This window comes from Salvelinus sp. IW2-2015, unplaced genomic scaffold (genome assembly GCF_002910315.2).
Source record: "Salvelinus sp. IW2-2015 unplaced genomic scaffold, ASM291031v2 Un_scaffold2262, whole genome shotgun sequence".
Classification (NCBI taxonomy): domain Eukaryota; kingdom Metazoa; phylum Chordata; class Actinopteri; order Salmoniformes; family Salmonidae; genus Salvelinus; species Salvelinus sp. IW2-2015.
Window position 1 is genome coordinate 36,403 of NW_019943590.1, and position 17,102 is coordinate 53,504.

Here is a 17,102-nt window from a genome sequence, read left to right on the forward strand (position 1 = left end):
ATCAGATCTTTTTCAGAGCTGATCTGATTGGTCAAAAGAGCAATTAGTGTAAAAAAAATACAAAATAAACATCAGAATTGGGCTGCCTGTGTAAATGCTACAATAGCTGTGTCTGGGAAACCAGCCCTTAAGAGTTATAAACTCCTTATTGGGTTAGTACTTCAAACCAGAGGACTCGAGTGTCTTTCACGGCAAGAGACGTGACCATAACACAAACATTCCTACTTATTTTACTCAAATGTATTCAAACCATAATAGACCAGCGGTATTCAACTCTGACCCTACGAGGGACGGAGCCTGCTGGTTTTCTGTTCTACCTGATAATTAAATTGCACCCACCTGTTGTCCCCAGGTCTAAATCAGTCCCTGAATAGAGGGGAACAATGGAGGGGGAAAAATGCAGTGGAACTGGTTTCTTGGTCCTGAGTTGAGTTTGAGGAATATAGACGATCTATTCAGTACACTACTTTTAACCAGAGCACGATGGGCCCTGGTCTACGGTAGTGGGCCCTGGTCTACGGTAGTGGGCCCTGGTCTACGGTAGCGGGCCCTGGTCTACGGTAGCGGGCCCTAGTCTACGGTAGTGGGCCCTAGTCTACGGTAGTGGGCCCTAGTCTACAGTAGTGGGCCATGGTCTACGGTAGTGGGCCCTGGTCTACGGTAGTGGGCCCTGGTCTACGGTAGGGGTACCTGGTCTACAGTAGTGGTACCTGGTCTACAGTAGTGATCCGTGTTGCTGACGAAACTCAGAGGATGACTTCCAGAGCGTGGCGAGGTGATCAATAAACCCATCAACTACAGCACACACTTCTGACTTGAATGATGCAATTCATGTTACACATTCAAATAAAACAAACATGAAATTCAAAATTAAACAAATTCCCCGTGTCGTTTTACAAGATAACAGTTAAATATTTAATTTGGGAGGTATTCCATTTGTTACATAAATCAAGCTTTGAAAATTAGACAAACAAATGCACATTACAGATAATTAGGCACGCCTTTCCATTCTTTTATATGAAATTGCGTAAACTCCAAACACAGGCTTGGTCGAAGTGGCTATCAGAGTGTCTAATTAGCTCCTTAAAACCCTCGATAATTTTTAATCCCTCAGCTTTGGGACAGCCGTGCATATGGCGGAGGTGCAAGTGAAAGCTAAACATGTAGGGCTGAGGGAAGTGGGGGAGGGTGTGATTTGGGACTAAGAGGAATGGGTTGAGTGTATTCTGTAGTGTCATCATGCGTGAGCTGATATGGGGTGGCTCAGGCCTCTGAAGTAAGACTGTTCTCTCTCAGTCATCAGCTCAAAGTGCAGCGGCTGCCGGCAGAAGTTACACTCTCCCGAAGAATGGGGCTTCAGCGGTAGACCCGACTCCTTCCACGTCTGAACCAGCTTCTCTGTAGAGGGGAAATATTGTTTAAAAGGGGGGTCTCCAACAGGTAGATCACAAGCTACAAGTAGCTTGCAGCACATCTATGAGTAGTTCGTCAAATAATAATAAAAACATTTTTTACATGTGTTCCATCGCAAACTGTCAAACATAAAAGCTACCAGCTATTATCCAATCAAAGCTACATTGACATTATTCCACCCCTGGTTAGCCACGATTGGCTTAAAACCTCTTAAGGACCGCACCCTTTTCCCCCAATTTTCACCTAAAATGACATACCCAAATCTAACTGCCTGTAGCTCAGAACCTGAAGCAAGGATATGCATATTCTTGATACCATTTAAAAAGGAAACACTTTGAAGTTTGTGGAAATTTGAAATTAATGTTGGAGAACACATTAGATCTGGTAAAAGATAAAGTGTTAGACTGATCCAAAGAACCATTGCATGTCTGTTCAAAATGTTTTATCAAGTCTGCCAAAATGTGCCTAATTGGTTTATTAATACATTTTCAAGTTCATAACTGTACACTCTCCTCAAACAATATCATGGTATTCTTTCACCGTAATAGCTACTGTAAATTGGACAGTGCAGTTAGATTAACAAGAATTTAATCTTTCTGCCAATATCAGATATGTCTATGTCCTGGGAAATGTTCTTGTTACTTACAACCTCATGCTAATCGCATTAGTGCACATTACCTCAACCGTCCCACAGGGGGGACACTGATTTAAAGCAAAAACGTAACAATATCTTAATTTCCAGGAATATTGCCCGTTTGTCAGTTTGGTGCGCGCATTTGTCTATCACTCTGTATGTAGCCGGTCAGTGATGTCTATATCACTCCGTATGTAGCCAGTCAGTGATGTCTATATCACTCCGTATGTAGCCGGTCAGTGATGTCTATATCAGTCTGTATGTAGCCAGTCGTGATGTCTCATATCACTCCGTATGTAGCCAGGTCAGTTGATGTCTATATCAACTCCGTATTGTAGCCAGTCAGTGATGTCTTATATCACTCCGTATGTAGCCAGTCAGTGATGTCTATATCACTCCGTATGTAGCCAGTCAGTGATGTCTATATCACTGCCGTTAGTAGCCGTCATGGATGTCTATAATCACTCCGTATGTAGCCGGTCAGTGATGTCTATATCATCTGTATGTAGCCAGTCAGTGATCTATATCACTCTTGTATGTAGCCAGTCAGTGATGTCTATATCACTCCGTATGTAGCCAGTCAGTGATGTCTATATCACTCCGTATGTAGCCAATTAGCCATGCTAATGATAAAAATCTTGTGGGTAGACAAAGACTTTGCTCAAAAACCTTCTTAACATTTTTTAACTGAGTAGACTTACCTGACAGAAAGATATCATGATTATCTGTATCAATTATGTGGCCAAGTCATTTGCTTCAGCAGTAGGCCTAACAGCCGAAACATTGCTAAAACAACATTCCCCTCTCGCTTAAGAGCAATTACACTCAAATCTAAATGTGTTCTTTTTTTAGGGGGGAGGGGAGGGCTCAAAATTGGTCTTCTGATGTGATTTAAGCGTTGACATGGACTCAAACAATGAAAATGTATGTTCTATGAATAATCGTAATATTGGAGTGTAAAAAAAACTATAAAAAAATCTAAAAACAGGAGGAAAAAAAAGAAAAATAATGAATTCTGGAAAATACAGAAGATGAAGGGCCCCTTTAAGAGTTGTTTACTGCCCACTATATTACCAGGTATATTGCCCCTTTAATAGTTGTTTATTGCCCACTATATTACCAGGTATATTGACCCTTTAATAGTTGTTTACTGCCCACTATATTACCAGGTATATTGCCCCTTTAATAGTTGTTTACTGCCCACTATATTACCAGGTATATTGACCAAAAACACATCTCTTGTACATTAAGGACCCAGGGATCAGTGGCAGGGTAGAGGAGGAGAATGTGTCTATTTGAAAGATAGAATAAATAAATAAAAATACAATTTAAAAAAAAAGAGCTCTCATGCTAGAAAGAAAATGTTGAAGACCCCCAAGTCTTAGAAGATCTAAATCTCGACATTAACAGTGACATAGTGCCCGTCTCTAGAAGTCATTCTGGGTCGTGTTCAATAGAGCAAAACCGTTGCTAACAGAAACACTTTGGGGGGGAAACAAAACAAAGGTTTGGGTACAGCCATTACCTTTAGTTTAAGAAGGTTTTCTGACGTTTTGTGGGTAGTACTGAACACAACCCATGTTTAAAAACACACACGCACCAATATAAAACCTTCACCGCAGTCATTCCCTGCTCTCTTACCGACAAAGTGCGTCATCATCTGGGGGGTGTGGTGCGGCGTGGGGGCGATGCGTAGAAGCTCCTCCCCGCGGGCGACCGTGGGATAGTTGATGGCCTGGACGTAGATGTTGTAACGACTCATCATGACGTCACAAACCTCCGTGTTCTTCTCCGCGTCAGACACCTGCGCAGGCAACATCCCAACAAAATCAAATCAATGGAAGAATCATATTGAGAATGTCAATCGATACTAATAATGGTGAGGATGTCATTTAGTCAATATTAACCGTGTCAAATTAATAATGTTGAGGCTAATCAATATTATGCCAATCCATACTAACAATAAAAAAATAAAAAAAAATAATTGTCAACAGTTACACCATGACATCTCTAAGGTGTCAAGTTGATAGACATGACCCAGGAGTTGYATCTGGTTAGGGATAACTCAGGGCCTTAAGGACGCTATGATAATCATGTTATGCGTACCGATTCCAGCCGCTCATGTGACCACATTTTAAAAAATAACCCGAAATGTGGAACAACGGGTTGATTTTGCAGGACAGTGTAGCCTACATGAATACATGTTTGATTCACGCAAAATTTGGTGATCCCCAAAAACGAGAGACCACACGTGCGATTGTTTTACGAACGCCTGGAAACCATGGAAACATTTCTGGTTGGTCTCAGGGAAACGTAAAACAGTTAAGGAAGGGAGACTTAAAAAAAAAAAAAAAACAGGATTGAGTGACCTAGCAGCAAATATGTTGAACGAGAAACTAAATGAGAAGTGACGTCCTCACAAGTTTCCAGATTCACATTGGGACAATAAAGTTGTAGTGATTCTCACCCTGACAGGGATGATGTGAGAGGGACAGTGGACGACGGGCAGTCCAGAGTCCATGAGCATCTGTCTCAGCAGCTTAACGTTACGCTGGTGTTTCCTCCGGAGGGCGCGGCCCTCCTCCCCTTTAAGGGTCTGGATGGACTCGCGGGCSCCCGCCAGCAGCATGGGAGGCAGAGACGTGGTGAATATGAAGCCTGCAGCGTAGCTACGCACCGTGTCCACCAGGGCATCGGTACTGGCGATGTAGCCTCCAACACAGCCGAACGCCTTGCCTGGAAGAACAATGATAACATTAAACACGTCGTTATAATTTATTTTTTATTTTTTAAACAGGTCGACTGAGGCTCCTCCTCTAGAGCAGGGAAATTAACATTTAAACTGACAGATATATTTCCGGTTCACAACAAATAGAGCATCACTGGTTGTTGGAGATGACAATGGGACTCTTTCTTTCTACCTCTAGACCACTTGGTATTCAACAGGTCTTGTTGTTGTGAAGCGGGTGTGTGTGTGTGTGTGTGTGTGTGTGTGTGTGTGTGTGTGTGGTTTTATTCTGGTCATCTTGACATGCTTCTATTCTATCAAGACAACGCATCACCACACGGGTGGGCCGCGGTGGTGTGTGTGTGTGTGTGTGTGTGTGTGTGCGCTGATTGGTCTCTCAGCTTGCCCAGGGCTGTGGTCTCCTAGCAACAGGAAATTAGATTCTAGTTCCTGTTTCTCCAGTGTCCCATTAGGTGATAATCTGAAAGTCCATTATTAGAGACCAGAAATCTTGTTCGCTTCAGGGATTCAGACAACAAAAGACTGAAGAAACTCGACTACAGATGTCAGGAAAACTAACTTGGGGGGGGTTTAGAAAAGCTTTAAAACATTGTGCTGTTTGAGGGTGGGGGGGGGGTAAACGCTGTTAACTAGTAGTCATTGGTGCCATTTTGAACCGTGTTTAGTTTTAATACTGACCCAGTGTTCCAGAGATGATGTCCATCTTGTGCATGATGCCGTCTCGGTCCCCGATACCTCCTCCCCTAGCGCCGTACAGCCCCACCGCGTGCACCTCGTCTACAAACGTGATGGCTCCAAAYTCATGAGCCACATCACACAACTCATCCAGAGGACACACCGCACCTTTAAGAGAAAAAAAACAAAAAAAACATTTTTAATTATGCATTTTAAAGCAGGGTTACAGCGGGACACACCATACCTTTAAAAACAACAAAAGGGTTAATATCATATAACTAATTTAGCAGGAGGGATTTACACTATAGCCGGAACGATACCAGTATCGGAAATATCTTTTCCATGTCAAAAATGTCAACACAAAGCAGACCAAACTATTTGATCCTTTAAAAACCTGATGTATATAAAATATAATATGATATAACTYGGAAAATAAATAAATGTGACTCTGGATGACAACATAATGAGGTTTGTTTCCAACATTACGGCTGTTTTCCTAAAGAAGTTAAATCAGCTTCGTGATTTGTTTCCTTGCCACGATACTAATGAGTACGGCGGTAGTGACATTGTCCCCGGGGGCCCTAATTTACACATTTCTTCAACAGGAACAAACAGTAAATATCATATAACCAGTAATAAGWCATTTTAATAATAGAGTTATATCCTGCCATTCAGGGTTCACTGAGTCAACTCCCAAATTCAGATTAGAACTACTCAGGCAAGTCAAACTTGTAACGTTATATAAATCACAGCACTGACGTCAACGGGATGTTTTAGTTACACATCACAGGTCACGTTAAGGCTCTTCACATAGGGAATAGGATGCCGTTTGTGACACAGCTCTAATCCACTCACCATCCATGGAGTGGACTGTCTCGAAGGCCACGATCTTTGGAGTGGACGGGTCTGACTTCAACAGCAGCTCTCTCAAGTGGTTGTGGTCATTGTGACGGAATACAAATTTCTTGGCTCCGCTGTTCCTAATGCCCTGGATCATTGAGGCATGATTCCCTGCATCAGAATAGATTTCACAGCCTAGGGAGAGAGGGGAATAAAACACCCGTTTAGTACCATTTCACGTTCRTCATTTAGCAGACGTACTAATCCAAAGCGACGTACAGTTGAATGCACTAACAAAAATCTATATTTTTGAAACATATCGAAGTCATTGCAGTAAAGCCCCCCTCAACGCAGCCATACTCAACGAGGCCCTGGCCTAGAGGGAACCGCTCAACCGGCACTTGGCCATGAGGGACTGTTGAGCACAGGATGCTATGTATTTTGGCACTACAATGTCTGTTAGTTCAGGTCAGGTGAGGTGAGGGGATTACCTGGTCCGAGAGGCAGGCTACAATGTCTGTTAGTTCAGGTCAGGTGAGGGGATTACCTGGTCCGAGAGGCAGGCTACAATGTCTGTTAGTTCAGGTCAGGTGAGGGGATTACCTGGTCCGAGAGGCAGGCTACAAGGTCTGTTAGTTCAGGTCAGGTGAGGGGATTACCTGGTCCNTGGTCCGAGAGGCAGGCTACAAGGTCTGTTAGTTCAGGTCAGGTGAGGGGATTACCTGGTCCGAGAGGCAGGCTACAAGGTCTGTTAGTTCAGGTGATTATTATTATTTAACTGGCCTTGTAAGTACATTGTGTTAGTTCAGTACAGATAAGGTGATATGCTTACCTGGTATCATCTTGGCCAGGGTGAACAGGGTGGAGTCATTGGCTACGAAGCAGGAAGTGAAGAGTAGCGCAGCGTCCTTCCTGTGGAGATCTGCTAGTTCCTGCTCCAGTTCCACGTGGAACTTACTGGTCCCAGAGATGTTCCTGGTTCCTCCAGCACCACTGCCGTGCTTACGCAACGTCTCCCTGGAAACAACAGTCAACAACAACAACGGTAAACAACATCCTCAGGAACCATGATTACACCCAACGTCTCCTCTGTCAAGAACACCAGACAAACAGGAAACGATAGTAAAACTGGCCAATTACCACGTATACACCTTCCCTGGGTCATTAACAGCATCTACAGAAAGGCTAATGAATAGGTAATTGGTTCTTAGTGAAACTAACAGTTTTGTCCCGTCTCCTCGGGGAGAAATATAGCCCATTGATCTATCCATGGTTGTGTTCAGTWGGTTAACAAAAACAAATGTTTTGAAAGAGTTAAAACTGGGAGGTACTACTATCTGCGGAAAAATGCTAATTCTCAGTTTCAATGGGAAATAAAAACAGCCCCTTTATATCGCCCTACTGAGAACCACCTGTCTGTGTYTTCATTAATCTATTCATCCAACTACCAACTCATCACCAGTTGTCCGGCTACTTACGTGATGGAGTTGACGACCCGTGGGTGCCTGCTCATGCCCAGGTAGTCATTGGAGCACCACACAGACACGTTTCTCCTGTCGCTAAGGGAATCGGTGTAGTCGTCACCCATGGGGAAGTCCRTGGCCCGCCGGTTTACCGTCTTAAAGACACGGTACGTGTGATCACTCTTCTTCTCCTCAATCTTTCTCTCAAAGAACTCGTCGTAGCGGAAGTTAGAGACTGCAGGGAGACAAAAAGGAAGCAAACATGATTAGGCGCGAGACGGTAAAAGATCACATCGAGGTGTCCCGTTTTAGTAAAAGACCAGAGAGAACATGCTTAACTCTGTCCTCTTTCAGAACACTTTGAACGGGTGCTCTCTTTCGGTTGTATTCTATGTTTCATAGTTGTGTGTGTGTGTGTGTGTGTGTGTGTGTGTAACCTAAACTGGGAAGTAATAGGAGAAGTGTATGAATGCACCCTAGGTTTTATTGATAACAGAGCTAGGAGATACTTGGTGTGTGTGTGTGTGTGTGTGTGTGTGTGTGTGTGTGTATGACTACTGTTCTTTCCGTGAGAGCCTGACCAGGTGAATCCAGGTTAAAGCTATGATCCCTTATTGATGTCACTTGTTTAATCCACTTCAAATCAGTGTAGATGGAGGCAAGGAGATATGTTAAAGAGAGATTTTTAAGCCTTGAGATCTCATGGCTAAGTTTTTACTCTGTCATGCATGGTCAACTGTGGGACCTTTTATATAGACAGKTGTGTGCCTTTCCAAATCATGTCCAATCAATTGAATTTACCACAGGTAAACCAATCAAGTTGTCAAAACATCAAGGATGATCAATGGAAACAGGATACACCTGAGTTCAATTTCGAGTCTCCTAGAAAAGGGTCTGAATACCTATGTAAAAAAGGCTTGCGCTCTGTTCCTTGCCTCAGGCTGCACAGCTGTTCTCATCAAGTGATCATACAGTACTTTCACCCCTCTGTTACAGGCTTTGATTTTTCCGTTTATATTGAGGTTGGGATGTTAGCGCGATTGGTGTCACCTCGTTGGTCAGTATGTGTTACTCCTGTGCTGGTTGGTCACCTCGTTAGTCGGTATGTGTTACTCCTGTGCTGGTTGGTCACCTCGTTAGTCGGTATGTGTTAACTCCTGTGCTGGTTGGTCACCTCGTTAGTCGGTATGTGTTACTCCGTGCTGGTTGGTCACCTCGTAGTCGGTATGTGTTACTCCTGTGCTGGTTGGTCACCTCGTTAGTCGGTATGTGTTACTCCTGTGTGGTTGGTCACCTCGTTAGTCGGTATGTGTTACTCTGTGCTGGTTGGTCACCTCGTTAGTCGGTATGTGTTACTCCTGTGCTGGTTGGTCACCTCGTTAGTCGGTATGTGTTACTCCTGTACTGGTTGGTCACCTCGTTAGTGAGTATGTGTTACTCCTGTGCTGGTTGGTCACCTCGTTAGTGAGTATGTGTTACTCCTGTGATGGTTGGTCGCCTCATTAGYCAGTATGTGTTTCTCCTGTGCTGGTTGGTCACCTCGTTAGTCAGTATGTGTTACTCCTGTGATGGTTGGTTGCCTCATTAGCCAGTATGTTACTGACTAACAAGATGTGGAGGTTAACACCTTTAGTTGTCTCTCCCTATCTGATCTTCCCTGTTTTCATTTTGCTCAATTTTTGTTTGCTTCCTGTCTCTAAGTTTGGTGTGGGTTTCTCTTTTGTTTGCTTCTTAGTGGGCGCTCATGATGGGTGTCTTTTAGGTCCCAGTTGTTGTTACTAGTCAACTTTCAGTGAAATCCCCCATGAGTCTCTTTCAGAGCCCCTCCTAAAACCCTACCTGTTTCCTGTTGGTTTTGTCAATGACTCTTTGTTAGTCCCCCCTTCTATTTGAGCAACAACTTTTTGGTTTTCTTGGTGGGGAACATAATATTTTCACAGATCTATTAATTCTCATCTTTACTAATATGGAAAGTGTGTTGAGATTTGGAATGGCCCACTACCAAAATGGGGAGGGGGAAATAAGCCGTCATCCGTATGCACCCCAATAGAGAACGGAGGCCACTCACACCCCCCCCCCCCCAATTAAACTGTTGCCAGCCCCTCTTTCTGTGTGCTGGAGGAAGTATTGAAGGACAGAGAAGGAGAACATGGAAATGTACAGTGGCGTTATATTCTGTGGCTAAATGTAATGCGTCAGCCTTAATTATATAAATAGCTAGGTTTCATTTCAGTATAGGCTAGACCAAACACGTAGTAAAGACATCAAATCACTTTTTTGGTAATGTTTTTTCTGCTATGTGTAATATGCGGTCGAGGTATGTATTGTATATAAAAGGCACCATCATTATTTTAATTCAGGTATTTTGGCGGCATAAGGCCTATACGTAATCTCTAATATGCATCTGGGTGTTTTGGAATAGATCATCACCTTAGAAAGCGGTGTCCATTTCATTGTGTTAAGCTTTGAAACAACATCCACTAGGAGCATGTTCACTCAGTTTCAAACCTGCTGTTGAACGTCTTTCTTTAAAATTGATCACAGCGAGGTGTGTTTCAAAAGGTACAACATCCCTCCTGTGTTGATAAGTGTTTGATGTGATTTTCCATTTAATTTGCATTGATGTCAGAGAGGTTAAAAAAGGGACAATACCTGAGTAGCGGGCCATTAGGACCTGCCGATCACGAGTGAGTTGGGTACTACGAACATGTCCAGAGAGAATAAGCGGAGATAACCGTGACTCAACGGTTACAATAGGCAACAGCCCTATGTGCCACTCAAATATGAGGTGTTCCTAATGTTTTGTCAACTGACTGTATATACTCTGTTCTACCTTATATGTTCACGGCGGCACAGTGACAACGTTTTTTAAATTTAAATAGAACTAATTCGTTTAAATACGCCTCTACGGCAAGAACAATAAAGTTTGGTTTGAATAGTCTGGTCATGTGACTCACAGCTGGGCATGTTCTCCTGCAGTAAATGGGACACCCTGGTCGGACGTTGATTCAGCAGCTTCTTCATCAGATCGGTTCGGGTAAGACCTCCAGACTTTGAGGAGGAACTACTGGCCAGAGCCTGGGCTGGGGTCACGTCTGGGGAGACAGAGAGGTATAGGGGTCACGTCTAGGGAGACAGAGAGGTATAGGGGTCACGTCTAGAGAGACAGAGAGGTATAGGGGTCACGTCTAGAGAGACAGAGAGGTATAGGGGTCACGTCTAGAGAGACAGAGAGGTATAGGGGTCACATCCTGGGGAGACAGAGGTTGATAAGAGGAGCTATCGACAGACAAGCTGGACTACTGTGTCCCTTACAGGACATTCTGTCTCCACCCGTGGAGGGGAGAAACTGTTAGGCTGGCAGAGAATTATGAAACATGTTGCAGATTAAACAATGTATCTGTGTAGTGGAAAAACACTGACTGTCTGAGCAAGGCGTAGTTTAAGATTTTAACTTGTTTGTGTGTGTTTTATAAAGACTGTGTTTGCATTTTTGATTTCAAAACATTTTCAGAATAAACTGTACGGACCTTTTGCATAAGCTGAGTCTTTGTTCTAATTATGATTAAACCCATGGTCTTACAAACCTCGGGATTGGTCAAAGCTTAATTGATTGTTAGTTATTATCAATGGGATTGAAAATTCTCGTGACAAGGAAATGAGAAAATCCATCCTGTGATGGAAATGTTTGTTTGGTGCTTTGTTAATAACAAATTTTTGTGTTCATGCAAGTGGCAGATTGAATGAGCTCTCAGTACACCCAGAACCTTGTTTAGAGAAAGGGATCTCTCAGTTTCACGGTCTCAGCTTAGAGAGAAGATGCCTCGTGAGGTGTTGGTCTGTCACATGTTATGAACCAGTATTGGTCGTCACATGAATGAAGCAAACGTTAAATTATGCAAATATAACCTGTCTGCAGTATATAAGAGAACTAACGGGACTGCCCCGGTACAGCTCCTGACAGACGTTCACCAGGGTCTGTAGTGACGCCTCTAGCACTGAGATGCAGACCCCTTTTGTGATATCAATTTGATCAGGTACACACACCACTTAAATCAGAACTCGAGTAAGATTTTTATTTTTTTTTATTTAAAAAATGCATACAAGGGGTTTTACTACGACTTTGGCAGTGCATGGCTGGACGAACCAAGTCTTAGGCCCTGGGAAGCAACATTTTAAAAGCCAGCCTCTTTGAATTGGAGAGAAGATTTAGCAGTTTAAGCTAAATTCCTGCAATTCTACACATTTTGCCATGAGGCAGAGAGAAAACTTTTCAGTTTTAAAGCTTAAATTACAGTGCATTTAAGTTAAAAAAATATATATATCAGTATTGGGTTTTTAAAAAATAATAAAAATTTGTAGAGTACTGCAGTGGATACTAATATCCCTGTGAGCCTCCCAGGCCCATGTTGCCCAGGGTTAAGAACAGAATACTGTGGATGAATAGTTTGACATTGTACTACACCCTCTAAACCGATTCCACAGACCCCTTGTCCAAAATGTATTTAAAATCTGTTAGTAATGTTAATTTAAAAAAAAATAGAATGTTTACATCTGTCCGCGGACCCCCTGAAGTACCGACCCCTGCAACAGAGGAACAAAGCTCCAGGGAGTTTATCCCATTGTGTACCTTTCTGGACGGTGCGGACCCCCTGAAGTACCGACCCCTGCAACAAAGGAACAAAGCTCCAGGTGGTTTAACCCCTTGTTTACCTTTCTGGACGGTGCGGACCTCCTGCACATCCTCCTGCAGCTGGATGCTGGCCTGGCGCACCACACCGCTGTTCTGGCCCATCTCAGCYGCCAGGAAGGGGCACTTGGAGGCCACCGAGGCCTGGCCAGAGGGGGGCATGGGATGGGGGTGGCTTTGAGGCAGCTTGTTGGTGGTGCCTCCATCGGCTACTAAAGCGCAGAAGATACTAGGGTTAGGAGACTAAGAGCAACACACAGATACAGACCTTTTAAAAACGTACACAATACTACGAGTGGTTTGTCCTAATGATGTGAGTAGGTTGGAAAAACATAGCCCTAGAGATCTTTCCAACTGAGGAAACATTGGTGCCATTTTTCATATATTAACCCTAACACCACATCATGATGTTACAGTTTATGACCAGATCCCTTATCGGCTGATGTCTAGGCTGAAGTCACGGTGTCACAAGATCACCTACCCTTCTCTGCTGATGTCTAGGCTGAAGTCACAAGATCACCTACCCTTATCGGCTGATGTCTAGGCTGAAGTCACAAGATCACCTACCCTTATCGGCTGATGTCTAGGCTGAAGTCACAAGATCACCTACCCTTCTCTGCTGATGTCTGGGCTGAAGTCACAAGATCACCTACCCTTATCGGCTGATGTCTAGGCTGAAGTCACGGTGTCACAAGATCACCTACCCTTCTCTGCTGATGTCTGGGCTGAAGTCACGGTGTCACAAGATCACCTACCCTTMTCGGCTGATGTCTGGGTGGAAGTCACGGTGTCACAAGATCACCTACCCTTATCGGCTGATGTCTGGGTGGAAGTCACGGTGTCGTCAGCCTTCTGGAAGCTAGCCGAGGAGGAACAGAGGGAGCGGGCCAGAGGCTTGGAAGCCAGGTCCATCATCACAGGACATTTCTGGGCATAGACCACCAGGGACTTCCGGGCCTGCTGGAAGAAGGCCTGGGGAACACGGGACAGGAACGGGCAGCGTCGAATTATAGTGTCCATCCTTCTAACGATTGTCCAAGCCTGAGGGAAAAGAGATAAGATCAGGATATCCTGTAAACCAGACATTTCATGGGTGATAAGGCACCTTCAATGGCTTTTTCTATCATGTGTTTGTCATTGATACAAGTCTTGTCCTTTAAAACAATTTCCCCAAGTTGTAATCAATAAAGCTATACGATKCTTTGCTCTGAGTGAGAAGTTGAACATTGTAATGTGTTATGGACGGCTATGCATTCACATTTGTTATCTGAAGCACGTAGGTCATAGGGCCTTTGTCAAAACAGTGCAGTCTGTGGGATAGGCATATGCCAGTGACACAGTAAAACTAACGAAACACATACACAATAACAATCACATGCTGCTCTTTACATGATAAATACAATGCTTCACACAACAATGAGATATTCACAATGATTGATCAGTACATACATTATTCTACCAGCAGGCAGTGTGAAACAGTTAAACAATGCACCAAAGCTGACAGACTGAAGTCCATCACCAGCTAAGTATATTAGGTCATAGTATTCCACTCCTGAGAGCAGTAGGGTAGCGTTCAGTAGGAACAAACGGGAGAAAACGTATAGAAAAAAGGCAACAAACAGAAAAACTCTTCAGTTTCCAAACGTTTTCTCCTGCTATGYGCCTGGCTACTGAATGGAGGATACGTTTCCTAGACAGACTTCCTCATTCCAGGAATAAGACATTTTTCTTGGAAACACTTTCCAGTTTCCAAAAGTTTATTTTCATTTTTTTTTGCTTCCAATGATGACACTGGAAAGTGTTTCAAATAAAAAAWRTCTTATTCCTGGWATATATTATTATATATATATTTTTAAAAGCATGCCAAAAATCTATTTGACTTTGAAAATAAATCACACAACAGAGCTACCAACTCGTTGGCCATGAGACACGCATTTCACCCTCCTCCTCACGGCACACCTCTTGTATCTCACACAATAGAAAGTACTGCTTTTAATAGTACATTGTATAGTCAACGCATTTACATTTTCAACTGTGCTACTGGTGCGCGGAATCTCTATCCATCGACCYGTCTTGCCACAGCACTGTGAACCGGGGAACATTGAAGCACACGACTGGTCTAGTCATGTAAAGGATCAAGTGAATTGGATGCGCGTTTTAAAAGATATCGCCCCTCAAGATTATAGTTGAGCTGAGAGAGAGAGAGAGATCATTCTCCGCTGAGTTTATTAAAAAACTGCACAACGCTAACACTAGTTTTATGTACAATGTTGTCAACAAAATGGAGTTGCTGTTACTCCCCTCCCTATTGAAAAATGCAGTCTTTTGACAGAATGTACTAAATTTGATTTAATCCACACTTGTGTTAGTCCTCTCGTTTGGTGATGGGGATTTAGGCTGTGACAACGAAAAGGTGACAACTCCACAGTATGTTTTAGCAGGGCGGTTTGGTAAGGTGACCTGATTTGGAACTGAAAATAATAATAACAGATTATGAACCCAGAAGTGTACGTTTGATTCTAGAGGGGGGGGACAATACATATAAAATAGTTTGGGCAGAGTTACGTCATATTTTCTTCAGGAGATTTTATTACCCCTTTACTTTATTTAGTCTGATCACTGGAACAATTCTCATTCTTAACAATGGGCTAAAATACARGGTAATTAACTGTCAACAAGAACAATACTGCTATTCCACACACTTATTTTACTATTCCACGTATTCCCAATTCAGAGTAATCACATATCTGAAATGCCTACTTGTGTCTTTGAAAATGAATGATATGAGGCTATTCATTTTTTTTTTTTTTGCAGCCGTTCATTGAACAGTTTGGAATAAGTCATACAAATAAACATTGGAATTTGAAATGTCCCAGGAATCAAAATAAGACATTTTAGTATTGTGTACATGCTAGGCAGAGAGGGTATGGGGATGACACATACTGTCTATGTAAGACGATGGCAAGGCTCTTCTGCTAGTAGACCTAAACCACCTGGGTATTGATCTATAGCTAGTAGACCTAAACCACCTGGATATTGATCTATAGCTAGAAGACCTAAACCACCTGGTATTGATCTATAGCTAGTAGACCTAAACCACCTGGGTATTGATCTATAGCTTAGTAGAACTAAACCACCTGGTATTGATCTATAGCTAGTAGACCAAACCACCTGGTTATTCGATCTATAGCTAGAAGACCTAAACCACCTGGATATTGATCTATAGCTAGTAGACATAAACCACCTGGATATTGATCTATAGCTAGTAGACATAAACCACCTGGATATTGATATTCATTACATCTTTCCTTGAAGGTTGGTTGATCTTGACACATTAAATTGTTATAACAAGAAAATGTTTCAAACACCCATCACCTGGGAAACATATCTCTGGGGTGACCAACACTCCTGGAGAGCGAGCGGGATTTTCTTCCATCCCCAGTTTAAAGAAATAGTTAACCCAAATGACACAATATAACATGTTTGAGTCCTTGCCTTGAAAGCAGTCTATGGATAAGCAGACTGCAATCTATGATTAGTTTACACAGGAAATGCTAATAACCAAATTAACATTTCCTGTGCAGAGCCTTGGTGTAGYGGTAACACATAGCATGTRTTGCATACAACTTTCCACCTGAGAACAGGRATCAATCCCTGCTTCCAACCGTTTCTAACATTTGCCTGTCTCCCTCTCTCATTTCATTAGTCACTGAATAAAAGTGTCAAACCAACAACAACAAAAATTAGTATAAAATATTTGCATACTTTACATTTCATACTCCAAAAATCTCAAAATAACAAAGTCGTCGAATTGAGTGTTCAAAGCTATCCTGAATACACTTGAGTACACCCTGGACATAGACCTAAACCATGTCAAAATACATAGAATTTGCAGGAAATTTGCCTTAAAACAGTAAAATCGTCTAGAGCCGTAGGACCCCCAGTCCCCAGTCTAGGGATTGTGCCAGAGGGCAATGAAATTCATAWAGCAAATCTCACTCCAAGTTTTCTTCATAATGTTGGCAGCCCTGATACAACTATTTTACAAACTAGCCTACATTCCTGTGTAATCTGAGGAGACAAGTCACGCAAACCGCAAATACAGTCAATAGTGCGTCAATAATTCAACAACAGTCATAATTTGTTTAAAATCAATAAGACGTATCCACTCCATATGGATACTAAGTTTCATAGCTATACCGACGGGTTTAATAACTACTTACATTTCAATGTCATCGCAACCCAATGAATAACACTAGCTAAATCTTCATTTAGCCAAACGGCTAGAATATGCCCCGGTTAGACCGACTAGCGCGCCGGGCTACAGTAGCTGGCTGACCGAGGAACTAAGAACGAAAGGAGGCGATCTCGTTTGCTTACCTCGATATGCTTCGGATCACACTCTCACAAATAAGTAAAAAAGCTAGATTGTCTTGGAAAGATCTCAGTGCTGCTTTAGTGTAAATATAACACTCTTAATAGTTCATACAGCTACTGTTTATAAATTACGTTTCGTTATCCTGCACTGAGGACGAACGAAAGGACAAGGATAGGCAACCGGGTTTATAAGAACGAATACTAATGCMAAATCTCGCGAGAGGATAAGTGTGTACGTCACAGCACTCCAGACAGTCCCCT

General features: G+C 42.8%; 1 protein-coding gene across 5 annotated transcripts; it reads right to left on the reverse strand.

The window, feature by feature from the left end:
- Positions 1 to 888: 888 nt before the first annotated feature.
- Positions 889 to 17,035, reverse strand: LOC112073439 (5-aminolevulinate synthase, non-specific, mitochondrial). Of its 5 annotated transcripts, none has more exons than XM_024140724.2 (11): positions 16,845 to 17,035; positions 13,271 to 13,505; positions 12,488 to 12,673; positions 10,732 to 10,869; positions 7,790 to 8,009; positions 7,144 to 7,328; positions 6,327 to 6,506; positions 5,475 to 5,639; positions 4,515 to 4,783; positions 3,689 to 3,851; positions 889 to 1,398 (listed from the first exon to the last, which is right to left on the reverse strand). In XM_024140724.2, the coding sequence occupies exons 2-11, from the start codon at positions 13,482 to 13,484 to the stop codon at positions 1,238 to 1,240; spliced, it is 1,881 nt and encodes a 626-aa protein (XP_023996492.1). In that variant the 5' UTR covers positions 13,485 to 13,505; positions 16,845 to 17,035; the 3' UTR covers positions 889 to 1,237. The 5 variants fall into 5 exon arrangements, with proteins under 5 accessions (XP_023996492.1, XP_023996491.1, XP_070296242.1 ...); XM_024140723.2 differs by having other exon boundaries at positions 12,488 to 12,676; XM_070440141.1 differs by lacking the exons at positions 13,271 to 13,505; positions 16,845 to 17,035 and adding an exon at positions 12,989 to 13,003 and having other exon boundaries at positions 12,488 to 12,676.
- Positions 17,036 to 17,102: the final 67 nt, after the last annotated feature.